Source organism: Magnolia sinica, chromosome 2 (genome assembly GCF_029962835.1).
Source record: "Magnolia sinica isolate HGM2019 chromosome 2, MsV1, whole genome shotgun sequence".
NCBI lineage: Eukaryota > Viridiplantae > Streptophyta > Magnoliopsida > Magnoliales > Magnoliaceae > Magnolia > Magnolia sinica.
Window position 1 is genome coordinate 69,706,604 of NC_080574.1, and position 27,773 is coordinate 69,734,376.

Below are 27,773 nucleotides of genomic sequence, written 5' to 3' on the forward strand. Positions count from 1 at the left end.
TGATTTACGATACAATTTGCGATTCGATATGATTCAACCCCTCTTATGATTTGTGATATGATAACGATTTTGACAACATTGCTAGGGTCATATGCCATATGTTTTTGTGCACGGGGTCTGTTGTAAACACTGGTTGATGTTTACTTTCCAAGAAAAATGTTGACTGTGACATGCATTAATGCAACTTTTGGTTCAACATGGTTCTCAGAGCCCAATTTTACAACTATTATCATGGATTCAAGAAGGAAGCGTTCATGATGTCCCTTCACATGCAAACAAAATTATGGAAGATCAGTTTACATACAAATTTTGTCAATAACAATTTTCCTCCTTTTGCTTACATCTTTTCCAACAAAACTCTAATTGTAAGAACTTTACCATGTTGTATGAAATTGGGTGGTTGATCTTGGTTTCTTAAGCTTCCTTTTGTATTCTTCCGGTAGGGGGGCAACTCAGACGGGTTTGGTCAGGTTGAGTGTTTACCCAAGCCCAACCCAACTTCAAGAGGATTCAAGCCCAGGGCCTAACCCAATCCTAACCCAAGCTACCAAACCCAAGCTCAAACGGAGGTATTAAGACTTGACCTAATAAATTTTGGGTTGGTTTGGGTTAGATTGGGTTGGGTCAAGTTGGGTAGGGTTGGATTGAGTTGACACTTGTAACTGGTAAACTAGCACAAAATGAAATATCCGACCATCGAATAGCACTATTAAAGTAACACGTTACTAGTGAAATAACACTAGCAAGATGAAGTCTACAAGCACCACTTATAAGCTAATGAAAGTATAGAGTAGGATAAAACAACTCACTAATGGTCCAAAGTCAATGTACATGTGTACTTCCTTGATGAGTGTACTGCCCTGATTTTTTGGTACATGGCTTGTTTACATGCACAATACCTGATGAATGTCCTGGATCTTTGACAAGTGTGCCATCCTCAAGGATCCTTGATACGTGTTCTGCCCTCTAACATGAGGTCCTTCATTGGATAGTGACTCTTCCTCACTGTATGGGCTTGGTTTTGCCTCTGGACATGCCTCAAGATCCACTGATCCAGCATGTGTCTACCCAATGGGGCCTAAGGCAAGGTGGTCCCACGATTTGATCTATCTTCTCATTAGTTTGGGCTACTAGAGAATTTCATTGTCTTTTATTTTTAATTTGGACAGTTCCATTCATCAGACCACTCGTGGGCCCATGTCAGTTCATGTTATGAATGCCATTTTCCTTGCATGGACAGTTCCTTTCATTAACCCTATATGTCAGAGTCCATTGCATGGATGGGTCCAGTCATGGACTCTATTACCATGTTGGTCATGATTTACATTTATATCATGCATGTTAGTCATAATTCATATGTCAGTACTGCATATATGGTTGAGTTTGGGTTGGGTTGCCGGAGGCCTCAAACTGAGCCCAACAGCCCCAGCCCAATATGGGTCAGGTTGGAGTCAGGTTAATGATTTTCAGCCTAAGCCCAACTTAACCTCAACCCAACCTGACTAAAGTTCAGGTTGGGCCAATCCGGATTAGGGTTGACCCTGCACAAGTTGCAGCAGCACTTCCCAGGAATGTTTCAGGCCTTCTTCTGTTCCTATTAGAAGTATATAATTCAGAGCAATGAGCACCCTTCTTTTTCTTTCTGAAGGTTTTAGTCTGAGTTCTTTCCCACACCCCCTAAGTCTGGATTTTCAAAAGTGGCTATTTGTACTTATATTCGAGGAAGTGTTTCGATTTCTGATGCTGCATTGTTGCTTTTGTGTACTTTGCACACTTAAGCAACTGAGTGGAATCAAAATTTTCCAATTCAGAAGTATATGTGAAGAAGGAAGCTCATATACACGTGTCAATGTGGCACATGGGTGTGAATTTGAGCCACCTGTTATTTGCGTCTCACCATGTTGCTGCTCTGGCCGAAGATCAGGCTAGTTCACTCATCACAGGTGCTGCATTGTTAGAAACAAATGGATGGCTTAAATTACTCTCTAAGTTTTTCTCAGCTGTCTCAAGTTCCCACAGGCCCCTGATGTACCGTTGCCATCCAACAGAAACAGTTCTCTGGCGTCTGTGTCTCATAAATTGTAGCCCATCTGATCAGTGGACTGGCCTGATAGGGAAAGAGCATCTACATGTTGGGACTCACCTGATGGATGGATTGAACATGGCACTTGCAAGCCATTATTCTGCACGTGATGTCATGTAAATGAGCCACCTTCTATGCACATGTTGGGTTAGAAACCTCTTGGAAGTCAATTAGACAGAGCTGTACGTGAGCTGAGTCGAACCGAGTTTGACTCAAGTTTGGTTTGGCTTGTTTATGTGACACCCCCTGTTTGAGCTTTACATGAGCCGAGCTTCGAGCCTATCCTTATTGTGTGAGCTTGGTTTGGTCCAGATTATACGAGCTTGAGCTTGGTTTGGTTTGGTCCAAATATCCGAGCTGAGCCGAGTTGAACCGAGCCAAGTTCGAATAGGGGTCAGCTCGGTTTTTTTTTTTTTTGTTAAATAAACAATATATATATATATATATAAAATACAAAAGTAACAACACTAAAAAATAACCTAAAGTTTTGATGGATGGCTGGATAAAACACAGATATCATGGTGGGGCCTACAGAGCTTTGACACCAGCTACGTGGCAGGTGTTGAGGTCCATCCGTTTTTACATATAATTTTAGGACATGATCCAAAATTGAATCATATCCAAAGCTCAAGTGGACCAAACCCAGAAAACTGTGTGCATTCATGTATCTGTATTATTTATTATCCACGTCGTCATGTATATGTATTATCCACGCCATCCGTCCAACGTCCGTTTTTGCATATAATTTTAGGACATGATCCCAAAATTGAATCATATCCAAAGCTCAAGTGGATCACACCACAGGAAACAATGTGTATACAATCTTTGAGCTGAATTAAGCCAAATCAAACCGAGTTGAATCAAGCCGAGCCGAGCCGATACTGCCCTGGTTTGAGCTTGGTTTGTTTGTTTTTTTAATTTTTTAAATTTTTTTTTTTAAAACGAGCTTGACTCTGAGGCTTGGTTTGGTTTGAACTTTTATTTGAACCAATCCAAGCTGAGCTTTTTCAAACCAATTCGAGCTGAGAGCTTTCGAGCTGGCTTGGTTTGTGTCCAACTCTAAAATTTAGACAGCGAGACTTGATGAAACTCTTGACATGCTTTCATTAGTGCAGAAGGTAAATAAACTCATATTTCTTTCTGTAGGTTCCAGGAGGTACCATGCGCGATTCTTTCCTTGTCAATGGTGTTGCTTTTAAGAAGACATTTTCCTATGCTGGTTTTGAGCAGCAACCGAAGAAGTTTCTGAGTCCAAAGATTCTTCTCTTGAACGTCGAATTAGAGCTGAAGTCAGAGAAAGAAAATGCAGAAATTAGGTAGGTCTTGATCTGTTCTTTTGTTCTGCACACCATCTAATAAGGTGATTCTTTGTAACATAGTTGTATGGTTTCTTGTCTGCTTGCAGACTATCTGATCCTTTACAGTATCAATCAATTGTTGATGCCGAGTGGAACATCATCTATGATAAGTTGGATAAATGTGTGCAAAGTGGAGCCAAAATTGTCCTCTCTCGGCTGGCAATTGGTGATCTTGCAACACAGGTAATTTTTCTTGTTGGGAAATGTTAACAGGGCTTGTGCATCTGGACTTGCCACAAATGTGCTAATGTGTGCAGAAGGCATCAGGAGGACCAAGCATTACTATGGCCCTAAAAACTTGGCCATTCATTACTGTCCCTCAACGAGAATGTGAATAAGGTCATCCCCCAAAACTTGGCCGTTCCGTCCATCACGTGGACTACATGTGTGCATCGTGGACCATTGATCAGTTCCTTAAGTGGCATCTACATGTGTGGCCCCCTTGATAGGCGAACTAGCTACATGATTGAATGTTCTGCATCTTGCACATGTCACATGTTGACATGTGTAGGGCAAGTCCCTCCGGTAGACTCTTCCTTGACATATTCATCAATGTAAGCTGTCATCTGATTCCACCATCTGGGTTTTTGCAGTACTTTGCAGATCGGGATATTTTCTGTGCTGGTCGTGTAACAGAAGAGGACTTGCAGCGTGTTGCTAAAGCGACTGGTGGAACTGTGCAGACATCTGTCAACAACATTATTGATGAGGTTCTTATATGTCAACCTTTTTACCGTAACATTGCATTGTTGTGGTAACAATACTATTTAGTTTATTGCTAGAAAAAAAACACCTTTTGGTTTCCTTTGTCAGCAAATCTAGCATTGTAGGTGTTATTTTGACATTTTTAAAGCATTAGTAGGATGATTTTGGCAGTTGTTAGCACTAATTGGTTTCTTCTTTTTTTTCTTTCCTTTCATAAAATTCAATAAGCTCAACTGGTGATTATAGTGGGTGTGTTTTGCATGAACAAGGTTCTTGGCTCATGTGAAGTTTTTGAGGAAAAGCAAGTAGGAAATGAACGTTTCAACATATTCAGCGGATGCCCTTCCGGTCTGACAGCAACCATTGTTCTCCGTGGTGGAGCAGATCAGGTAGGCCATCAGTACGTAGTCCACTGAACTTAGCTGCTTGATAGCCAAGGTATTCAATAACAGTAACGGTGGCTGTAATGACCAGCCTTATGCCTGTTAGCCGTCTTTTTTTTTTAAAAAAAAAAAATGAAGAAAATGTTTAGGGTCCATATCGGGCCGTTACGGGCCCATAATGGGACGGCGTTACAGCTCTGTATCATGTAATGGCTCCCACTGTCACGGGTATGTAAAGGCCATTACGTATCTGTTTTTGATACCATGTTGATAGCTCTAATTTTGAGGTTATGGCTCAAGAAATTCATTTTAATATTCTCAGTTCATCGAGGAGGCGGAGCGGAGTCTGCATGATGCTATAATGATAGTCAGAAGGGCTCTTAAGAACTCGACTGTTGTTGCTGGTGGTGGTGCTATTGATGTATGCAACTTATAGCAACCTATTCATAACTTGGTAACCCCTCGTGGTTTATATTCTTGACTTGCTACTTAATCTAGTATGCTCTTGGCAGATGGAGATTAGTCGGTATTTGAGACAGCATGCCCGGACAATAGCTGGGAAATCACAATTGTTTATAAATTCATATGCCAAAGCGCTTGAGGTAGGTAGCGTAGAAATCTTTTACTTTTAATCTTCTTCTTCTTATTCTTTTTTTTTTTCTTTTTTCTTTTTTCTTGAAGTCTTGTATAGAATCTTACAAGCTACAACAAGGTTTAAAACTTTAAGTAACAGTGGATTAATTTGGACTTCAGATCTCTTGCTAAATAGCGGTTGGCAGGGCCTTCAAGCCAACAAGGTGCCATTTGTGGTTGGGCTTTGTAGAAACGGAACCCAAATTAAGAGTGCTTTATTTATGTTCACACCCCAAGTATAGGGTTGTGATGTAGTAATAATTTCGGTAAGACCGAGGTCGAATCCATAGGGACTGAACCTTGTACGTATTCTTGAAGTAACTAGAACTTCGAACTAGAAAAAGATGAAATCTAAATCTGGAATAATTGAGAAAGTAATTTTGATTAAAGTAACTAAAACTTGTGAATTCAAAGGTAACTATAACTTGTGAATTCAAAGGTGAGAAACTAGGGTGCCAAGGATCCACTTGTAGAGATCGGGGAGATCTATGCTTGATTTAAGAACACAACTGGATTTAGAGTCCCATCTTCATCCAGTTGGAGGATATAACATTAAAAATCAAATCTGAACTTCCTTTGTGTTGGAGTAACAGCAACTCAATCATGATTAACACACACTTCACAAATAACACATAAAACAATAAGGGTTGTTTTCTTGAAATTGTAGGATATTAAATTTTTTCTGTACATCTACACTACATAAAAGACTCTTTTATAGACATGATGTAGGCACCTAACACTTGAGAGATTCTTGCTAAAAGAATTAATCAGCAACTGACATGTGGCTTGACCACAAACAGTGAGAAAATAGTGGAATTTCAAACGTTCTTATGACTGTTGGGTTTGAATTATTCTCAACACGCCCCCTTAATTCAAACAACTTCAACTCCAAGCATTTCTCGTAACATGACAAATTTCTGCCAGGAAAGCGCTTTAGTGAAAGTGTCTGCAATTTGATCCTCGGTGTTGCAGTATTCCAACTTGATTTCTCTTTTCGCCACGAGTTCTCTTATGAAGTGATGATGTACTTCTATGTGTTTAGTCCTTGCATGAAATGTTGGATTTTTTTGTGATTGCAATGGTAGATTTGTTGTCGCAGTAGATTACTGTAGCTTCTTCTTGTTTTGCCTTCAAATCGGATAAGATCCTTCTAAGTCATACTGTTTGGCAAGCGGCACTTGTGGTAGCAATGTATTTAGCTTCCGAACTTGATAGTGTGGTAGTTTCTTGCTTCTTAGTCGCCCATGATATCATTCCGGATCTAAGATTAAGCGAAAATCCAGAAGTGCTTTTTCTATCATCTGCACAACCGGCCCAATCACTATCAGTATAAGTCACAAGTTTAAAATTACTCACCTTGCGATACCTTATTTCAAAGTTCAATGTGCCACGAATATATCGTAAGACTCTTTTTGCTGCTCCCATATGTTGTTTACTTGGATTTTGCATGAATCTAGATAGAAGGCTCACTGCAAACATTATATCTGGCCTTGTATGAGTGAGATAGATTAGTCCACCAATCAAGCTTCTGTAGTCTTTTCCATTAGTTTTATCTACCCCATCTTCTAACATAAGTTTATCATTTGTATTCATGGGAGTTTTTGCAGGATTACAATTAGTCATATAAAATCTTTTTAATATATCATGAGCATACTTTTCTTGAGATACAAAAATACCATTGGAATCTTGAGTAATTTGCATGCTTAAAAAATAATGTAGAAGGCTCAAGTCGGTCATTTCGAATTTATACATCATATTTTCTCTAAATTGCTTCATCAAACTTATAGAATTGCCTGTATATATCATATCATCAACATACAAGCAAACTATAAGGATTTCCATACCTTGAGTTTTCACATAAAGAATAGGTTCACTTTCACTCCTCTTAAAATTAGTGTCAAGGAAGTACTTATCGATTTTACTGTACCATGCTCTTGAGCTTGTTTGAGTCCATACAAAGCTTTCTCCAATTTCTAAACTTATTTTCCATCCCATTGAGTTTAAATCCTGCAGGCAGGCTGTTCTACATATACATTTTCTTGTAACTCACCATTTAAGAAAGCTGATTTGACATCAAATTGATAAACATGCCACCAAAGATAAAATAATTTCAATGATTTCTAATCGAGCAATAAGAGAAAAGGTTTGAAAAAAATCAGCACCTGGAATTTGAGCATAACCTTTTGCTACTAAACGAGTTTTCTGCCTTTTCAAAGATCTATCAGGATTGAATTTGGATTTATAAATCCATTTCAGTCCAATGGCTTCCTTTCCTGGGGGTAAATCAACCAATCTCTATGTTTTATTTTTTTCAATAGCATCAATTTCTTCCTTTATTGCATTATACCACTCTTTCTTTGTCACTGCATCTTCAAAACATGTGGGTTCTGAAGAAAAGAAGGCAAAATCACATGATTGATAAATATCAGTAAGACTTCTTACCCTTCTTGGAGGCGATTCACTTGATTCAATATGTGGTGAAGGTGGTGGATGAAACTCATTTGGTGGCATACACGATGTGGTTTCTTCATGATCAACAACCAAATGAGTATTTTCGACACTACTTTACCAATTCTAGGCACCATTTTCATTAAAAATAACATCTTGACTGATGTTTAAAATCTTATGTTTTGGATCATAGAGCCTATAACCTTTTATTTCATTGCTATAACCAATAAAAATATATTTTTTGCTCTTATCATCTAATTTTTGTCTTTTTTTGCGAAGGAATATGAGCATAGGCTATAGATCCAAATACTTTAAGATGGCTCACATTTAGTTTTCTCCTAAACCAAGTTTCATATGGGGTTTTTTCCTGTGACAGCCTTGGTAGGAAATCGGTTTAATAAATAAACTGACGTTGCGACAGCTTCAGCCCAAAAGGTCTTTGGTAGTTCATTTTCTTTTAGCATACACCTTGTGGTTTCAACGATTATTTGATTTTTTTTTTCCGCGACCCCATTTTGTTGTGGGGTAAAGCTTGCCGTGAGTTCTTTGTTTATACTTGCACTTTTACACATCATAAAGAATTTTTTGGATGTAAATTCACCACCCCGGTCAGTGCGCAATTTTTTAATAGAATAGCCGCTCTGTTTTTCAACAGAAGCCCGAAATTGTAGGAAAAATGAAAGAGCTTCAGACTTTTTTTAAAAGAAAATACACCCATGACATTCTAGTAAAGTCATCAACAAATAATAAAAAATATCTACATCCACCAAAAGAGGATGTACTCATAGGACCACAGATTTCAGCATGTACAAGCCTCAAAGGTTCAGTTGCCCTCCAAGATTTACCCACTTGAAAGGGAGTTCTATGATGTTTTCCATATACACATGCTTCACACAACTTTCCATCATTTGTCACCATGGGTAAACCAACAACCATTGTATTTTTATGTAGTAAATTTAGCCCACCAAAGTTTAGATGCCCATATCGTTTATGCCATAGCCTAGAGGCATCATTAGATTCAACATTAAAAGCATTGATGCTGAGATCAGAAAATTTAAGAGGGAACATTTTAGTATCAGTCATTTTAACTAAAACTATTAATTCCTTGTTTTTCTTATTAAATATCATGCATTTATTTTCATCAAAAATAGCATAAAGTCCTTTTTTCAGCAATTGTCCCAAGCTGATTAAATTTTGAGCAATGCTAGGAACATACATAACATCATGAATAAGCTTCTTACCAGATTTGGTGTCTATGGAAATAGTTCCCTTACCTCGCACTTGAACTTAATTATCATCTCCCATCCATACTTGAGACCTAATAGTCTCATCCATCTCAACAAATAATGATTTATCACCTGTCATATGGTTACCGCAACCACTATCTACATACCAAACATTTTTATCTACATACCAAACATTTTCAGTACATGCAGTAAAACATGAAAGAAACAGGCTTTCTTCATCAGTTTTTTCATCATTACATTTTTCTTCATGGAAATTTGCCCTATCTTTTGGCTTATACCAACAATCTTTTCCAGCATGCCCAATTTTTTTACAAATTGAGCAATGAGGCACATTGGAATCTTTATTTTTATACCAACAATCTCTTTCAATATGCCCTTTCTTTTTGCACATATAACATTGAATAGGGGATTCACAACTACCTCGATTGGAGTTTTTAGAGTTGTTGTAGTGGCCTTTTCCTTTCCCTTTAAAGGATTGGTTTGACAGAGCTTCACCACCATGACCCTTTTTAAATGGGTGAGTTGTAGTTATCTTCACTCCAGCTTTCCTTCAAAGTGAGTTTTGTCTGCAATGCTTGCTCAACAGAATTTTCTGTGTCTTTTTGTAACCTCTCTTCATAAGCTTGAAGAGATCCCATTAATTGAGTTAAAGGCAAAGTACTTAGATATTTAGATTCCTCTATTGCAGGAACAATGGAATCAAATTTTGAATTAAGACTTTGAAGCACCTTTTCAACAATTTTTTGTTCAGATAGGTCTTCACCAAGAGACCTAGCTTGATTTACTATTGAGGTGACTCGAGTGAAAAGTTCTTGAACCGATTCTGAATTTTTCATCAATAAGGTTTCAAATTCACGACGGAGAAATTGTAATCTTACAGTGATTACTTTACTTGACCCTTGGAATTCATTTCGAAGCAAGTCCCATGCTTCTTTAGATGTTTTAGCTCCCATTATTCTTGGGAAGATTGTGTCATCCAGAGCTTACTAGATATATGACAGGGCCTTTGCATCTTTTTTTCTATTTTCTTTCATCTCCGCTTTTTGAGTTGCGGTCACCCTTCCTTCTTGATCATTATACTCTGTAAAACCAATCTCTACTAATTCCCATAAATCGTGAGACATTAATATTGTTCTCATTTTAATAGCCCAAAATGGATAATTTTCTCCTTTGAAAATGGGAACAAAATTTTGATTAACACTTATTGTGCTACTTGTGGTTGCCATTACCTTTTACCTTACTCCAGATCGCTGCGGAACTTGGCTTTGATACCAAATTTGTTGGAGTAATAGCAACTCAATTATGATTAACACACACTTCACAAATAACACACATAAAACAATGAGGGCTGTTTTCTTGAAATTGTAGGATAGCAGAGTATATTAAATTTTTTCTATACATCTACACTACATAAAAGACTCTTTTATAGACATGTAGGCACCTAACACTTGAGAGATTCTTGCTAAAAGAATTAATTAGCAACTGACATGTGGCTTGACCACATTCAACTTAGTTACAACAAACAGTGAGAAAATAGTGGAATTTCAAACGTTCTTATGACTGTTGGGTTTGAATTATTCTCAACACTTTGATCCAGTTTTCAAGAGATGTATGAGAATTAGAATTGATTCTATCACAAAACCATGCCCATGAGACACAACAAACAACAGAATTTAACCAATCCACAACTAATCTGAAAGAGTTATGAACGTTAGGAAGGAGTACATCATCCAACCATGTCCATGAGACGATGGTGAACAACAGGGCTTCCCAACTTCACAATCATAGTACTGAAAAGGACATGCTCAGAGCTATCGCAGATCGATTGTAATTTAAGTCACCATTAAAAACTAAAAACATTCCTTATAATCAAGCTAGAATCAAAATCAGTTCAACTTAAACATGAATCAAAGGCATAAAGAAAAGTCTCTCATCACATTACAAGCTTCACCTCTTAGCCCTAACTAAGAGGTTTAGCCTGTCATAGCCATGATCAAACTAAAACTTAGGAAAACATGAAAGGAAAAGAAGGAAACTAAGAAGGAGAAGAAAACTCGTAGTGCTGTCCACTCTCGCTCTCTTTCTCGTGCTCCACCACGTCCCAAAGATGGCCTCTCTCTCTCTCTCTCTCTTTCTCTCTCCCTTTTATAAAGGCAGCAAGGATAGGTCGGTGGGCGGCTAGAAGTCCGTGGCTGGGAGCTTTTACGTAGCTCTTTACGCAGTCGCGAAACAGAAAACGCAAACTCGTTGCGTTTGGATGATGTTTGTGGGACAGTGGATGGCCTGATTGCGATTTTGACTTCATGGCTGTAGTCGTGGCCACCTTCTCTATCTTCTGGACGGTTCAGATCTTGCATTCGACCCTTCCCTTGATCGTACAATGGTCCACGGAGGCCGGACGTGCGTTGCGCACGTCCCTGTGCACGGACTTGCGCTGGAATGTTCGGTGGGCTCCACAGTAATGTTTTCAGAGAAATCCACCTTATTCATTGGATTCCTGGCGAAATTTCGGTTGGAAAGGAGTGGTTTTGGTCGAGTTTTGGTGTGGTCCACTGTATCAAATAACCCTGCCGTTCATCCTGCGTTTGACGGCGATCTGCGTGTACACGTTCATGGGACCAAAAGGTCACCATGGGTATGGTCGTCCCCACCCCCTAAACACTTTGGATGGTTCGGATCGTCCGAATGGACAATCACAATGGCCCATTACACGTCCCAGCAGGACCACGTGTAAGAGGCGAGTTTCCTCTGTCGCGCGGGAGAGAGCTCGTGTCAAAGACGTTTGACTGTCTTTGCTTGCATGGTGCACACACCCCCCTCAAGATGGGGTCCACTGTGATGTTCGTGAGAAATCCGCTCCGTCCGTTCGTTTGTCATCCCATTTAAAGGTTTGAGACCAAAATTGAAGCATATCCAGATATCAGGTGGGCCCCGGATGAGTGATTTATGAGTTGATCTGTCCGTTGGGCCACCTCTACAAGGATCCAATGGCTGAAATTTTACGTGTACGGTTACTTTATAGTCCTCAGGCCAAATATGATGTTTTGAGCCGAACGGATGGTGGGAACCCTGTGATCTTGTATTCAGGATGATTTTCAGGCCTCTTTAGTGTGAATCACTTGATTTTCTCGGATCTTTGGTGTGTGAATTCTTCGATTTCGGTCCCTTAAGATCCGTCCCTTGCCTTGGTGATTCTTGAGCATCAAATCTATGCTTTTAGCACCCTTTTCAGTCCAAGCTCTTAAATTCACCTTGCAACAAAAAGCATGATTAAAATAGAACGTTTAAGCATTATCATGTATGTAAAACCAAGTAATAACTGGGGTCTAATATGCAATATTTGACCCTCAACACAATCCCGAACCAGCATTTTGCTAGTCCCGAGCAAAGTATACGAAAAATATTTTGAGAATTACGGACATTTTCTATAAACCCGAGTGATTTTTGAAAAACAATCTAGGTACTAGAATTCTAAGATTCATGCATGTTGGGCATCACTTTCTCCTAGACTCAAGCGCTCGGTAAACTTCATGGTCAAGTTCAAAATACTAGTCCATCAATTAGAATAATTCTAAACATTGACTTCCATGGGCGTATAGTGCAACCTCGACTTATCATAATTAAAGGTCCAGTCGTCAATTTTCAGGATATCATTGGTAATAAAAAAGAGATTTCCAGAATAACCCAACCTAAACCGAAACTTGCCTTATAGTTCAGCCTTTTTTACTCTTCCAGCTTTTGATTTTTCCATCGATGGCTTTATGCTGTGTCAACCTTTTTAAAGATCTTTAACACGTAGCTGTTTTCGAACACAACTGTTTTTTTTTTTTTTTAGCCGCATATTCTCTTGTTTTTTCAATGAACATGATGGGCAAATTCCCCAGGTTGTCTCTTTCCATGCCTAGTGATTACCAAGTTAACAATTCAATATCGTACTGAAACCTTAATGTGTATGCTAGATGTGACATGTGAAATCATAACTCAATCAATGTTTAAAACTTCTAATCATGGATTAATAATTCGAACTTAACTATGAAATTTAACAGATAACTAAATCCAAGAGTCGTAAATCACCAACAATACGTATCTTATACTTCTTAAAACAAGACTATACTTCAAAATCACTCGAATTCACAAGAATTTTCAGAAAAAATTTCAAAAAATTTCACAATTTTTGCTCAAGACTGAGAAAACACTGATTTGGTAACCTAATCTCCCATCCCCAACCTAAAATCTATATTGTCCTCAATGTAAAAGATATATGCATGCAATGTATGTGAGACCAGTGTATAAAATATCGATGATATTATCGAAATATCGCCGATAATATCGGTGTCGCTGGCTATGCAACACCGAAACTTCGTTTTTTCGATTCGCTCCCAAGTATCGCTGATAATCTCACTGGATTATCGATATTTTCAAAATATCGTTGATATTTCGCTGTTCCCACCAACCAAGGGTGGGAATTGTAGCTAACAACCCCCCTTTATCGATAAAAAGGGTAGTTGTCGGCAATAAAATGTAAAAAAAAAATCCCAAAAAATACCTGTTTTTTCGCCCGGATCTAGAGGAAGACGCGAATTTACAGCCTTGAGTGCAGATTGGCAATTTCCGGTAAGATTCAACCCCAAAAATTTCCTTTTTTCCGTCGAAAAATCCTGCAACTTCTCGAAGCTGCTTGCGGGGCGAGATCTTGAGGGTTTTTTTTTTTCTTATTTGGGAAGGAGGGAGAGGGATTTTCGATTGAAATTTTGGAGAAATCGGTGGGAAGATGGGATTTTGAAATTTGAGAGGGATTTTCGAAATTTGGGGATCGGGCTAGTGAAATGCGATCGCGTACGTGATTCCGTACGCCGTTAACGTACTGTGTACATTCTGTTGGGCCCACCGAGAATGTATTTGGTCGATCCATGAGGTCCATCCGTTTTTCCATCTTATTTTAGGGGTTGAGACCAAAATTTAAGCATACCCAAAGATCGAGTGGGCCATACCATTGGAAACAGTTGGAATAATGATTTCCACCGTTAAAACCTGTTTAGGGCCCACAGTAATGTTTATTTCTCATCCAACCTGTTCATAAGATCACACAGACATGGATGAAGGGAAAACACAAATATCAGCTTGATCCAAAACTTCTGTGGCCCCCAAGAAATTTTCAACGGTAGATTTTAATTCATACTGTTTCCTATGGTGTGGTCCACTTGAGGTTTGGATATACTTTGTTTTTGGGCTCAAGACATAAAATTATCTATTAAAATGGATGGACGGAGTGGATAAAATACATAAATCATGGTGGACCCCACAGTTGAAACCTTCCTGGTTCACGTTCAACTGCTCAAGTGAGCCGTACTAAAGGAAAAATGTGGTTAGGGAAATTCCAACCGTTGAAACCTTCCTGGGTTCAACATGATGTTTAGATGCCATCCTACCATTAATAATGTCATTACTATTGAGTTGAACTGAAAACAAAAATATTGGCATGAATCAAAACTTCTGTGGCCCCACGAATATTTCAACTGTGGACGTTTAATTATCACGTTTTAGGCTCACTTGAGCTTTAGATACGGTTCGTTTTTGGCATCATGTCCTAAAATGAACTCACAAAGCAGATGAATGGGGAGGATTTTTCACAAATATCACAGCGGGCACCACCTGAGCTTGTAGCGCAGGAAGGAAATCTCAGTCTTGCGCTGTATGGGCGTGGGCGCGGATGAAAAATAAACATCACTGTTGTATTCAACAGTGGAAAGGTTTCAAGGGTGGAAATCATTATTTCCACTGTTTCCTGTGGTATGGTCCACTTGAGACTTGTATAAGCTTCAATTTTGGGCTCAACGCCTAACATGATATGGAAAAACGGATGGAAGGTGTGGATAAACCACATAAATTCACAGTGGGCCCAACTTAGAGCGTACTGAGTAACTCAGTAGCTAATCTGATTTCTGGATTGGCTACTGACAAAAGCCGTAGCCAAAGACACCCAAATCCATAGCTCAACCGGTAGATTGAGTGGAGATACCACGTTTCAACACTTGAGGCCTTGTATCGATCCCCAGTGGGGTGGCTAACCCAAATGGCTACTGATGTGACGTTACCGAGCTATGTGGACCCCACCATGATGCATGTGTTATATCTATACCATCCATTAATTTGGAGAGATTTTTATGGCATGAGAAAAAGAATGAGATAGATCTAAAGTTCAAGTGGACCCCACCATAGAAAACAGTGGGGACAGTGACATCCAGCGTTCGAAACTTCTTAGGGGCCACGGAAGTTTCTGATCAAGCTGATATTTTTATTTTCACTTCATTTATCTCAATGTTAACTTATGAATAGGTTGGATCTCAAAAATACATCACAGTGGACCCTATAAATATTTCAACGATTATGAGCCACCTCGTCACTCTGTGGGGATGAAACATGGCCAGAAATGTGTATTTTTTTTTTTTTTTTCAATTCATTTGCTTTTGCATGTTTTAATTGTTGTAAGCTTGCATTTGTATTATATAAACTCATTTGGTTACTATTTGAGTGATTTCTTACGACAACGCATGCTTTTTGGCCCCCATTAAATGGAAATTTCTAATTTAATGCATTCTTTTTGCAAATTTTTCATTCTTGAATATGTAAATTTGTGTATTTAGGCATGTCCTGAAGTTTCATTGAAAAATTCCACCAATTTCCCCATGTTTCTCCCTTTTTCCCTGCATTTCCGGTTATCGACGATATTATCGGCGATAACGATATTATATCTTTATCTTCGGCCAGCGAAACTTGTAGCGATACCGATAACTCGAACACTGCGTGAGACAACGAAATTGAAGAATAAGTGATGGAAAGATAGTACCTGAAGAAGGAATTAAGAGACTTTTTCCAAAGAGATCTCAATGTGAAAGTGGGTCAGCACAAGAGTGAAACCAGCAAAAAGCAAACTATCCTAGAGTAACTTGGAAAGCAAACTATCCTAACAGCATAAAGCCGACTATCCTAGAACGACATAAAACAAACTACCCTAGTCCTATGAAAGCAGTAAACTAATCCTAAACTAGGAAAGTAAGAGAAAAACTACTCAGTCATGCTGCAAGGTTCCTCTTCCGGCCAATATCTTGATAAATTTCTCAGTAGGTTTCTTAACAAGATCATCCAAAAGCCCTTTTTGCAATACGCTTGGATGCCCTGGAGCATGAATTTTCAGAGAAATTTATAGACCTCAGCATAAAATTGTTGTTGAATCGCTTGAGGTATATAAAGTATATATGATTCACCTGTGACAGAGAGTTTCAGAGTTAGTACCCCATGGTGAATCGGAGACTACAAGTAGATAAAATTCATGAAAATTCTCAGAAGATGATGTAGTCTCGACACATTTCGAAGTTTCGGACTCCGGTTCGATTTTCAGCTCCTCTTTTAATGATAGACATTTAGGATCTAGAGAAGGAGGGGCTTCAGAATAAGGGTTCTCTTGGTCTGTGATAACTACCGAGATATTGTCTTGCAAGACATTCACTATGTCTTTTATCATGGAATCGTTTGATTCCGCAAAGTGTGCCAAGCAATCGTCCAAAGAGTTAGGAAATTCAGTTGAGAGTGACTCATTTTCCACATTGAAGCTTGTGATGATCTGCCCAAGGATTCCATCTTCTCTGGAAGTGGATGAACGCATGCTCTCTTGCTCTTGCCCTGCACAGACAGATTGAAAATCAATAGGGGAAGCATTGATGTGAACACTCTGTTCATTGAAGTTATTCAGTAGAGGCATTAAATCGTTAAAAGTGTACAGCTCAGATGTGGCCTTAACTGGATGGTTTCAAATTCTAGAGTCATATCGAACAACTCGTCCCTCTCCCGAATCATATCATCATTCAATTCAGTGGAGTGATCCAAACATGTCTCATAAGAGTTAGAAGGGTCGGTCGTAAGGGGCTCATCCTCAACATTTAAATTGGCCATATCGGATAGGTGGAGTAGATCACTTTAGCCGACAACCTCCTGAACCTCTTGATCCTTGACCTGGGCCAAACTTGAGATCGATTCTAATGGAATTTGGGCTGCACATTCATGATCGTAATCCCAATACGCATCATCTTCCAATTCAGTGTAGTGCACACTTGGGATGGAATCGCTTTCCTCACATTCTATTCCTAGATTGGGTTGAGGTTCGAATAAACTAGCCTCTCCCTTATCATTGAAACCAAGTGTGTCATGGGAGTGAAGTGTGTCATTATCATTGTATTTGAAAGACACCCACGTCTCTTGATTATTCCTTTGGACTGTCATCGAGATCGACTCTTCGGGAAATTGAACCATATGCTCATTAACATAATCCAACTCTTCATTCCAAATTCCAAAGTTCTTCAAAAGCGAGTTGGGATCACTTTCCTCGCATTGTATTTCTGGACTGGGTTGAGGCTGGAGTAAATGAGCCTCCATTAGCTTATCGAGGCGCGCTGCAAGCGCTTCTAATGTACCTTCCTTATATTGTGTTTCTGGATTGGGTTGAGGCTGGGCCACACTAGCCTCCATTAACCTATCGAGGTGTGATTCAAGCTCTTCTAATAATTTTCTCATGTCCGAAGAAGAGTCTGTGTCACTCTGAAGTGACTTCGGATTTCAAAGGTAGGAGATCCAAGAGAATAATCATTATAACAAGTTGTTAGTTCATCTTCCCAATTTTGATGTTTCCATCGATCATAGTCATACGGATCATAGGTGGGAGAATATGATGGTTGTTGATACATATTATCACCCATACTATAATCTCTCATTGTCTTCTTCTTGTTTGATGGTTAATTATAATTCTCACTCCCATAAGTCTGATAACCCCAATACTCACGTACTGTTAGTGGGGTGTAATTGTTCTCCCGCATATGATTGCGTAAGGACTTCTTAACCAGTGGAGCAATATATTCTGGTCGGTTCTCAATGATGGTTTCAGAAAAGTTTTGAGACATAGGTTGATTTCTAACATAATCATCATACATCCCTTCACACTTTTTCGCATTCTCAAAAGCTATCTTAGCATATCGACGTTCCCACTCGTGCATATACATGGTGAAACCCTAATCCTGAACCTAATCCTAAAAAAAATCCTACAGCAAATATGGAAAGTAAGTAGAGGAAAAGTTAGAAGGAAGTTACCAAATTAGAAGTTCCTATGTTAAGATCCTGCAAAAGAAAACAAAAGAAATTAGTTTCTAAAAATAGAATTCCTAAAATAGAAAGTAAACTAGTTTCTAAAAAAGGAAAATTTCTAAAAATAAAAAAACTAGAAAGTTTCTAAAAGCAAATTAGGAAAGTTCTAAACCTAAAATTAGAAAGTACGATAGTTTTTAAAAATAAAAGAAAACCTAGAATTAGAAAGTTTCTAAGAATAAAAAAATAAAACCCTAATCATAAAAATAAAAAAATCAGAAAGAGATTACCAATTTAGAAAGTCTATATCAAGGTCCTACAAAACAGGAAAGTTAGGTTAGTTTCTAAAAATCAAACAGGAAAACCTTAAACCTAGAAAAACCCTAATCTTAACCTAATTCTAAAACCAATTAATCTCAAAAAAACGCAACCGTCAGTCCCCGACAATGGCGCCAAAAACTTGTTCACACCCCAAGTATAGGGTTGTGATGTAGTAATAATCTCAGTAAGACCGAGGTCGAATCCACGGGGGCTGAACCTTGTACTTATTCTGAAAGTAACTAGAACTTAGAGCTAGAAAAAGATGAAATCTAAATATGGAATAATTGAGAAAGCAATTTTGATTTAAGTAACTAAAACTTGTAAATTCAAAGGTGGGAAACTAGGGTGCCAAAGATTCACTTGTAGAGATCGGGGAGATCTATGCTTGATTCAAGAACACAACTGGATTTAGAGTCCCATCTTCATCCAGTTGGAGGATATAACATTAAAAATCAAATCTGAACTTTCTTTGATCCAGTTTTCAAGAGATGAGAGGTATGAGAATTAGAATTAATTGCATCACAAAACCATGCCCATGAGACAAAGCAAACAACAAAATTTAACCAATCCACAACTAATCTGAAAGAGTTATGAACGTTAGGAAGGAGTCCATCATCCAACCATGTCCATGAGACGATGGTGAACAACAGAGCTTCCCAACTTCACAATCATAATATTGAAAAGGACATGCTCAGAGCTATCGTAGATCCATTGTAATTTAAGTCACCATTAAAAACTAAAAACATTTCTTATAATTAAGCTAGAATCAAAATTAGTTCAACTTAAACATGAATCAAAGGCATAAAGAAAAGTCTCTCATCACACTACAAGCTTCACCTCTTAGCCCTAGCTAAAAGGTTTAGCCTGTCATAACCATGATCAAACTAAAACTCGGGAAAACATGAAAGGAAAAGAAGGAAACTAAGAAGAAAGAGAAGAAAACTTTTAGTGCCGTCCACTCTCGCTCTCTTTCTCTTGTGCTCCACCATGTCCCAAAGATGGCCTCTCTCTTTCTCTCTCCCTTTTGTAATGGCAGCAAGGATAGGTCGGTGGGAGGCTGGAAGTCGGTGGCTAGGAGCTTTTATGCAGCTCTTTACGCAGCCGCGAAACAGAAAACGCAAACTCATTGCGTTTGGATGGTGTTTGCGGGACAGTGGACGACCTGACCGTGATTCTGACTACATGGTTGTAGTCATGGCCACCTCCTCTCTTCTGGACGGTTCAGATCTTGCATCCGACCCTTCCCTTGATTGTACAAAGGTCCATTGAGGCCGGACGTGCGTTGCGCACGGACCTGCACTGGAATGTTCGGTGGGCCCCACAGTGATGTTTTCGGAGAAATCCACCTCGTTCATTGGATTCCTGGAGAAATTTCGGTTGGAAAGGAGTGGTTTGGTTGAGTTTTGATGCAACCCACTGTATCAAATCACCCCGCCGTTCATCCTGCGTTTGACGGCGATTTGCGTGTGTAGACGTGCATGGGACCAAAAGGTCACCATGGGTACGGTCGTCCCCACCCCCTGAACACTTTGGATGGTTCGGATTGTCCGAATGGACAATCACGATGGCCCATTACATGTCCCAGCGGGACCACGTGCGTAAGAGGCGAGTTTCCTCTCTCGCGCAGGAGAGAGCTCAGGTCAAAGACGTTTGACCGTCTTTGCTTGCATGGTGCACAGCGAGTGCACCTGTGCACTGTGCACACACCCCTCAAGGTCAGGTCCACTGTGATGTTCGTGAGAAATCCGCTCCGTCCATCCGTTTTGTCATCCCATTTAAGGGTTTGAGACCAAAATTGAAGCATATCCAGATATCAGGTGGGCCCTAGATGAGTGATTTATGAGCTGATCTGTCCGTTGGGCCACTTCTACAAGGATCCAATGGCTGAAATTTTACGTGTGCGGTTACTTTATGGTCCTCAGGCCAGATATAAAGTTTCGAGCCAAACAGATGGTAGGAACCCTGTGATCTTGCATTCAGGACGATTTTCAAGCCTCCTTAGCGTGAATTACTCGATTTTCTCAGATCTTTGGCATGTGAATTCTTCGATCTCGGTCCCCTAAGATCCGTCCCTTGCCTTGGTGATTCTTGTGCATCAAATCCATGCTTTTAGCACCCTTTTCAGTCCAAGCTCTTAAATTCACCTTGCAACAAAAACATGATTAAAATAGAATGTTTAAGCATTATCATGTACGTAAAACCAAGTAATAACTAGGGTCTAATATGCAATATTTGACCCTCAACAATTTACCTGCCTTTTCTAGCCCAAATCACAAACTGAGGTACCTACAGGAAGGTCCCAAGCATCTCTGACCACTATATGGGGCAGTGTGTTTCTGGTCAGAAAAGGAATATGTAAGCTTGCATTGTTTGCATCCTTTTCAATTCGGACTTTCAGTCCATCTTTAAAAATCTTACTGTTTCTTCTGAAAGAAGCTAAAGAAATCTTTCTCAGTTCAAATGAGCTTGCCTATACCACAAACCAAGCCAACCATAACTTTGCTACTTTAAGTTTCAGACAATATTTACAGTATTGACACTATTTTCTTAGCTTTGATGGATAATGATAGCCAACGTTGTACTATCCTTGCAGGTCATCCCACGCCAGCTCTGTGACAATGCCGGATTTGATGCGACTGATGTACTGAACAAACTCAGGCAGAAGCATGCACTCCCATCAGGTTCGAGTTTTGACTCTCCCCATTTCAAGTATGTGAATGCAAAAAAAATTTCATTTACTAATTAGCTATGCTACTCATAACAGGTGAAGGTGCACTTTATGGGGTGGATATCAACACTGGCGGGATTGCAGATTCATTTGCAAACTTTGTGTGGGAACCTTCAGTTGTAAAGGTAAAGCATGTCTCACTTATTTTCCCTTCTTTATCAGGAATTTATGTCCCTCTTGGGGCCTTTGGGTGTACTGTGTACCAGAATATCACTCCCAAGAATGGTTTTAAGACTTGGTGATTGGGACCAACTCATCCAGTCTCAAGTCAAGTCCGTGACTCACTCGAGTTGGGGGTCACTCATGTTGTCGAACCGGATGGGTCTGACTGTGTCCAAATTGACTCAAAGGAATCACATTTGGCTCCTCTGGGTCTTCACCCGTGCTCTGAAGTGAACTTACTGCACTTGGTGTTTGGGGTGTACGGAAAGTGCACTGGCAGCAAGTGAACTGGGCATTTCCCCACATTTCTGCTCCAAAGTCATAGTTGAGATGATTCCATTCTTATCTCAATCATGATTCGTCTCTTGTGCAGTGCCCTGGGAACCATGAACATCGAAGTGTACCCTTAATCTGACTGTTGACAACTTGACATTTAACTGTTGATTATAACAATACAAACCTCATATTGCAGATAAATGCTATAAATGCTGCAACTGAAGCAGCTTGTCTTATTTTAAGCGTGGATGAGACGGTGAAAAATCCTAAGGTAATTCAGTTGTTCAAACCTGCTCTTTTTTTTTTTCCTTTTAATAATAATAAAAATGAGTATTGCATTTTCTGAATTGCCTTTAGGTCTAATAGATTTGTTGCTTTTACAAAAAGCGCATGCATTGTTGTGTGCTCATGCTGTGGTTTCCCTGTTCCAGACTAATCCTTCATGTTATGGTCATTGGAGTGGTAATTTGGGAGTTGGGACTCTGTATTTGTTTCTGTATCCCTGTTTAAATGGTGGTATTTTATAAAGTTCGCTTGAAAGAAATATCTTGTTTTGTTCGATCCAGCACTTAGCAGCTGGGGCCCACCTTTTAGGGCTTCAGACCACTCACTTTAGAGCTCAGTATGGGCGTGCTGCAAAAGATCTCCATGTGTTGAACTTATCTGCATGGTTTGGTCATATGCAAATGAGGCCAATTTGTTACAACCACATGTTTTTTGATGACCCATATAGACCACATAGTTAGAATTATCAAACCAAAGTGCTGCTTTGGAATCATAAGCAATACAAAGTGGGATCTGTTAAATAGATGGTTCAAAATGATGATTATACCAATTTGTTCCTCCACTTTAACTGTCCATTTTCCATGTTATTGATTGGATGTTTAGGAACATTAGATTCACGTGATTGAACCATGGCTTGCTCCTAGTTGCGTAAATGAATGAATGGTTCAAATTGACGATAGGTCATACCTTGTCATTTAAATGCTTTGGGGATGTCGCTAAAGTTCTCGTGTGTGTGTGTGCGCGCGCGCGTGTGTGTGTGTGTTCTAATTCTTTCCTTCCTCGTCTTGCCACTCATCCATTTCAACATCCTCATTTCAGCTACACTTATCTTATGAACATGTTCTTAACTAGAAATGAATGCATTCCAGGGGACTTACGAGTAACATCAATATGTAAATAAGATGAAGGAAAGTAGACTTGGATGGTTTGCTCATGTGCAAGGGAGACTGAGAACTGTGATGGTTGGGAGGAGTGAGTGCAAGTTGAAGGTTCTTAAAGGGCAAGGGGAAAGGCCTGAAAGGATGTGAGGGAGGGAGCGAGTGAGTCTTGCCAGATGCCACCCGACGAGTTAGGGCTGATTTTTGCATCTAGGTTATCCTCATGGTGGGGCCAACCTATTGGAAGGGGGCTAGATGTCACATGCACTTGGGTGCTCTGTACCTTGTGGTCCAACCAGTTGGACTTGAGACCATGGATTGAGACATTCTTGTGTGTGTGTGTGTGTGTGTGTGTTTTGCTAGCATCTTCACCTTTACAGGGATGCTAGCAATCTCCCAAGACCTTTAAAATCAGACGAGGGATGCACAATCATAAATTGAGACAGTTCATTCAATATTACCATGGGGAGCAAGCCATGGTGCAAGAATCATGCTGATTGGATGATGCTAACCATTTGCGTGGGGCCAATTTGCTAGAACCATCAGTTGTTTATGAGCCATGGATCACATGGTTAGAATCATTAAACCAAAGTGCTACTTTGGAATCACAAGCAATACAAATTGGATCTATTAAATAGATGTTTCAAGATGATTGGACCTATCTTTGTTGTCCGCTCAATCTCTATTGTCCATTTTTCATGCTATTTGATCAGATGTTTAGGATGACCAGATTGGTATGATTTTTTGCATCTTGGATTGTGCCTAGTTGTATGAACAAACGAACGGTTCAGATCCACAATTGGGCATCCCCCATATCATTTAAAAGCTTTGTGCTCTGCCCCTTTGTATTGAGGGCTCTATTCCTTCTTAATTTCTTAATATGAGTTGGTCAAACCAAATAAAAAATAAAAAATAAATAATGGAAATGGGAACAAGTCATGCTGTCTCACCACCATTCATAGTCCCTGTAGTTAATGGAACTGATATTTACACCCTATGTTTTCTTATGCACCCCCCTGTTTACTATTACTGTACTAGAAATAACACTAAAAGCAGGGTGCGTGCACGGCAGGGTTGCAAATATTGCGTCCCTTGATCATCCTGTTAATTGAAACTCACAGCCATGAAACTCTGTTGCAATATCTGGTCCCAGTGAATGTAATGGTTTTGGGGTTCCAATTGAAAAGAGTTTTTTGTGGTTTCTATCTATATCAATGCAGTCGGAGAGTGCACAAGGAGAGGCTGCTGCAGGTGCCATGGGTCGTGGGCGTGGTGGAGCTGCTTTTCGTGGCCGTGGACGCGGCATGCGTAGGCGATGATAACCTTCCTTGGTTAGATTCCAAGAACTGTATCTGGTCCTTGCAGGCAAGTTTTTGTAGTGGGTAAACAGTTTGGTTTTCTTGGAAGATTTCTCCCGTTTTTGTATCCTGTTTGATTTACTCTTGTAATCCATGCAAATGTGTTGGATAGGCCAAATGGGCATTATTGCCCATGTAAACTAAATGCCTAGCAATTTTAGGTATCCCATGTTTTTGAAGCATGAAAAGGTGGAAATGATTGCTGGTTTTGATTAGTTCCCTCATTGCTTGATCTTGTTGATTATGCATCCACATGCTTCTTTGTAAACCCTTGAAAAACTTAGATGGTGGGGACTCAGGCAGCTTATCTTTCTTCTCTTCTTCACAATCCAGTCTGTTCATTATGGGTGCCTGCTAGCCCAGTCCATGAGTTGTGCTACACATTTACGAAGGAACCAAATTTTCAGAGCAAACAATGTGGCATATTACAAAAATGCCCTTGAAACCCTGGATAGTGGGTGGGTTTTTATGTGATCTGTGCCTGCCTCATCTGCTTACAAAATGGGCTTGATTACCCTTGGGCCGCCTGATTTGAGCATAACAATGTCGCTATTACAAATATGCCCTCGAAAACCCTGGATGGCATGGCTCTGGCTGAGCTGATGGGCTTTTATATGTGGTCTGGGCCTGTCCTGATTCATTGCTTTTGGGCTTGAAACGGCAAGCTGATGTTGGTATAGTGTGCCCTGGAGAGCCAATAATGATTGTAATAATCACATACAGATTTTGTTTTTATTTATTTATTCTTATTTTTTTTAAAAATTACAATAAATGCTTAAAAAAATGATGTGTGGGGTAAACTATCTATGATTTTATGAGTTAACAGGGAGGGATTCCTGTAGTTGTCTTAGAGGAATAGATGATTGTTGTTGTTGTTGTAACAATAGTTGTGTTTAACAGTGTGGGAACCAGCAACATGTTGAGAAGGTTAATGGTTCCTTGGCCCTACCCCACATAGTGGTAGTGTAGGTGTTCACTGAATGCAGCTTGTTGGGTTTTAAACTTGGTTGAGCACTTGCATTGGAGAACCACATCAAGTCTCTTCTCTATGAGACTGGATTAACTTTTATCATTTACCACTTTTGACTAATCCTTATATTTGAGGCTGGGTTGGGACTTAATTTGTCTTTATTGTTTTAGGTTTTGACTACTCCTGCAAGTTCTTAAGGTGGGCCAGGCCTAAAAGCTAGGTTTAGCCTTGCCTTGCCCGAAGGTGGGTCAGGCCTAAAAGCCAGAGAGCTAACCCAACCCATTAATAGCCATAGTTATATGGGTTTAATATGTACCATCACTAGAAACATCCTTATTATTTCCTCATGCGTGAAAATCTCATAAGGTACTCTTTTTTTTTTTCTTCTCTCACACACCATTTGAAGCTGCATAATGCCAAGAACAAGTGCTGCTGCCAACACAGTTTTGAGTTCCAAGAGCTTCTTAATTCTTCATTTAAAATTTTTTTTTTTTTTTAAAAAGCTTGTTAGTACACCCACTGTCAGTTCACACTTCACTGTTATCCACCCCCACTAGGGAATCGATACCAGGACCTCAGTGTTGAAAAGAGGTATCTTTCACTCAGTCTACCACTTGAGCTATGGATCTGGGTGTTCTTCATTCTTCATTCGTTGTCATTGTTTGTTGCAGGGACAAGTGTTCGTATGTTTGGCATTGGCCTAGCCCATGTCAGAGGCTATAAGGCTTGTGAGCAGGTTTCTGCTCAAGAGTCTTTTTGAGGCCCCATAACTGATTGGGCCATTCAAAAGGCTTGACAAGTTGGAACACTATTTTTAGCAATGTGACTTACCCCAAAAAGCTAAACATTTTAGTCCGATGATGTCCATTCATCATGGGTATGCTATTTCTCTTAAAAAGTCATTTGTTGCAAATGCATTTATGAATTCAAATTTCATGATCCATTTCTATTGAGTGAATATCACATCAAAAGCCTGAAAGTCAATAAAACCGTAGCACTCCCTCTACTAATATTGTATTATGTAACATTAAATGCTTATTAGGGGTAGTCTTTTGTGTGAAGTGACTTACCGGGAAGTCACGTGGTTTTTGGGGGAGGAAATTCCTCATGCACGAAACTGCCAGGAAAACTGAAAAAACTTCCCAAGGGCTAGGATTTGAAGTCACTTTCCCATAAGTCACTCACAGACTAATGTTCTGATTTTTTAATAGAGGGAAAGAAGGTGATACACAAGCAACTATCATTACTGCATCTTAAAGCTCTCTCTCTCTCTCTCTCTCTCTCTCTCTAATCGGCACCGTGCGCCTCTCTCCCTCTCTCCAATCGGCTGGGTTGTAGGGTCACGATATCTTTTTTATTCTTTTATTTGAATCGGGCCCCAATCGACAGCGAGTCCACCTTAATGTTTGCATCAATTTTGCTAGCTCGTTTTAAGACATGGACCCCCAAAATGAAACAGATCCAAATCTGAGGTGGGCGCTAGCTCATTTTAGGGCATGGACCCCAAAAATGAAGCAGATCCAAATCTCAGGTGGGCCATACCGCCTGAAACAGAGGTGTCTGACCCTGATCCACCACCATTAAAAACTTCCTAGGGCCTGCTGTAATGTTTATTTGCCATCCAAACTGTCGATAAGGTCACACGAGCTGGGATGAATGGAAAATACAAATATCAACTTGATGCAAAACTTTTGTGGCCCACAAGAAGATTTTATTGGTGGGCATTCAATAACCACTGTTTCCTGTGGGGTGGCCCACCTGAGATTTGGATCTTCTGCAATTTTGGAGCATGCCCTAAAACGAGTAGCCAAAATTGATGGACGGCGTGGATATAAAAACATCCATTAAGGTTGGCTCCATTGTCATGGCCCGACTGAATCCTAAATGATGATTTGAACCGTTCTTGATCTCTCCCTCTCTTTCCTAGTTGAATGTGGACTGTTGGGATTTGTTTTGTGGAGAATCAGACAGAGATGGATCTAGGATAGCAATCTAAGAGCACCAAACAAACAGAAGAAAACATAAAGATTTAATGTGGAAAACCCTTTTGGAAAAAAACCACGGCACAAGTGATTAAAATCTACTATGAAAACATAAATTACAAAAAGAGAAGATTTACCCGATTCGAATAACCTCGAATCTCACCCTTGCTACACCCTTTGCAAACCCTATAACCCTTTTAAAAACCATTGGAATACCTTTAGAAAGCCTTCGCATCTTTTAGAAAGGCTCTAGGAACTCTTATTTATAGTTTAAGAAACCCCACTTTCTCACCGACTTGAAATAGTCTGGAAATCATCTCAAATTTACGTAGTTCGTGTGCTGTGTGCGTAACCTTCAACAAGTCGAAGCAGATCTTTGACGAGTCGAGAATTACGGACAATTCCAATATACTTTGTTGCTGGACTTCGAGCCGAACTTTCTTGGGCTAGTTGAACTTTTTCAGATTTAAAGCATCTTTTAACAACAATCTCCACCATGTCTTCAATCTTCAAACATGAACTTTTTGTCCTCTTCTCTTATCTCTGCAGCGCATCATAGCTTTAATCAATGCTTCTCGTGCACACTCCGTCTTTCTTTTACGACATCACCAAGCCTAGAAAAGTTGCACAGAACTTGAACTTTTCTATATGAACGACCTTGGTGAGCATGTCTATTGGATTCACACTGGTGTGAATCTTTTCCAGAGTTACACCTCCTTCTTCAAGCACTTGTCGGATAAAGTGGTGACAAACATCAATGTGTTTAATACGTGAGTGATAAACAAAATTTTTAGCCAAATTGATCACGCTCTCACTATCACAAT

At 39.6% G+C, this 27,773-nt stretch overlaps 1 protein-coding gene across 1 annotated transcript in view; it reads left to right on the forward strand.

Annotated features, from left to right (window-relative positions):
• Positions 1-24,212, forward strand: part of LOC131237186 (T-complex protein 1 subunit eta) — a 51,320-nt gene extending 27,108 nt beyond the window's left edge. Inside the window, exons 5-14 of the mRNA XM_058234857.1 lie at positions 3,230-3,399; positions 3,489-3,624; positions 4,035-4,151; positions 4,416-4,535; positions 4,852-4,950; positions 5,042-5,131; positions 20,904-20,991; positions 21,075-21,163; positions 21,673-21,747; positions 23,860-24,212. Of these exons, the coding sequence (XP_058090840.1) occupies positions 3,230-3,399; positions 3,489-3,624; positions 4,035-4,151; positions 4,416-4,535; positions 4,852-4,950; positions 5,042-5,131; positions 20,904-20,991; positions 21,075-21,163; positions 21,673-21,747; positions 23,860-23,958 (1,083 nt within the window). The 3' untranslated portion in view covers positions 23,959-24,212. The remainder of the gene's footprint in view (positions 1-3,229; positions 3,400-3,488; positions 3,625-4,034; positions 4,152-4,415; positions 4,536-4,851; positions 4,951-5,041; positions 5,132-20,903; positions 20,992-21,074; positions 21,164-21,672; positions 21,748-23,859) is intronic.
• The last annotated feature ends 3,561 nt before the right edge of the window (positions 24,213-27,773 follow it).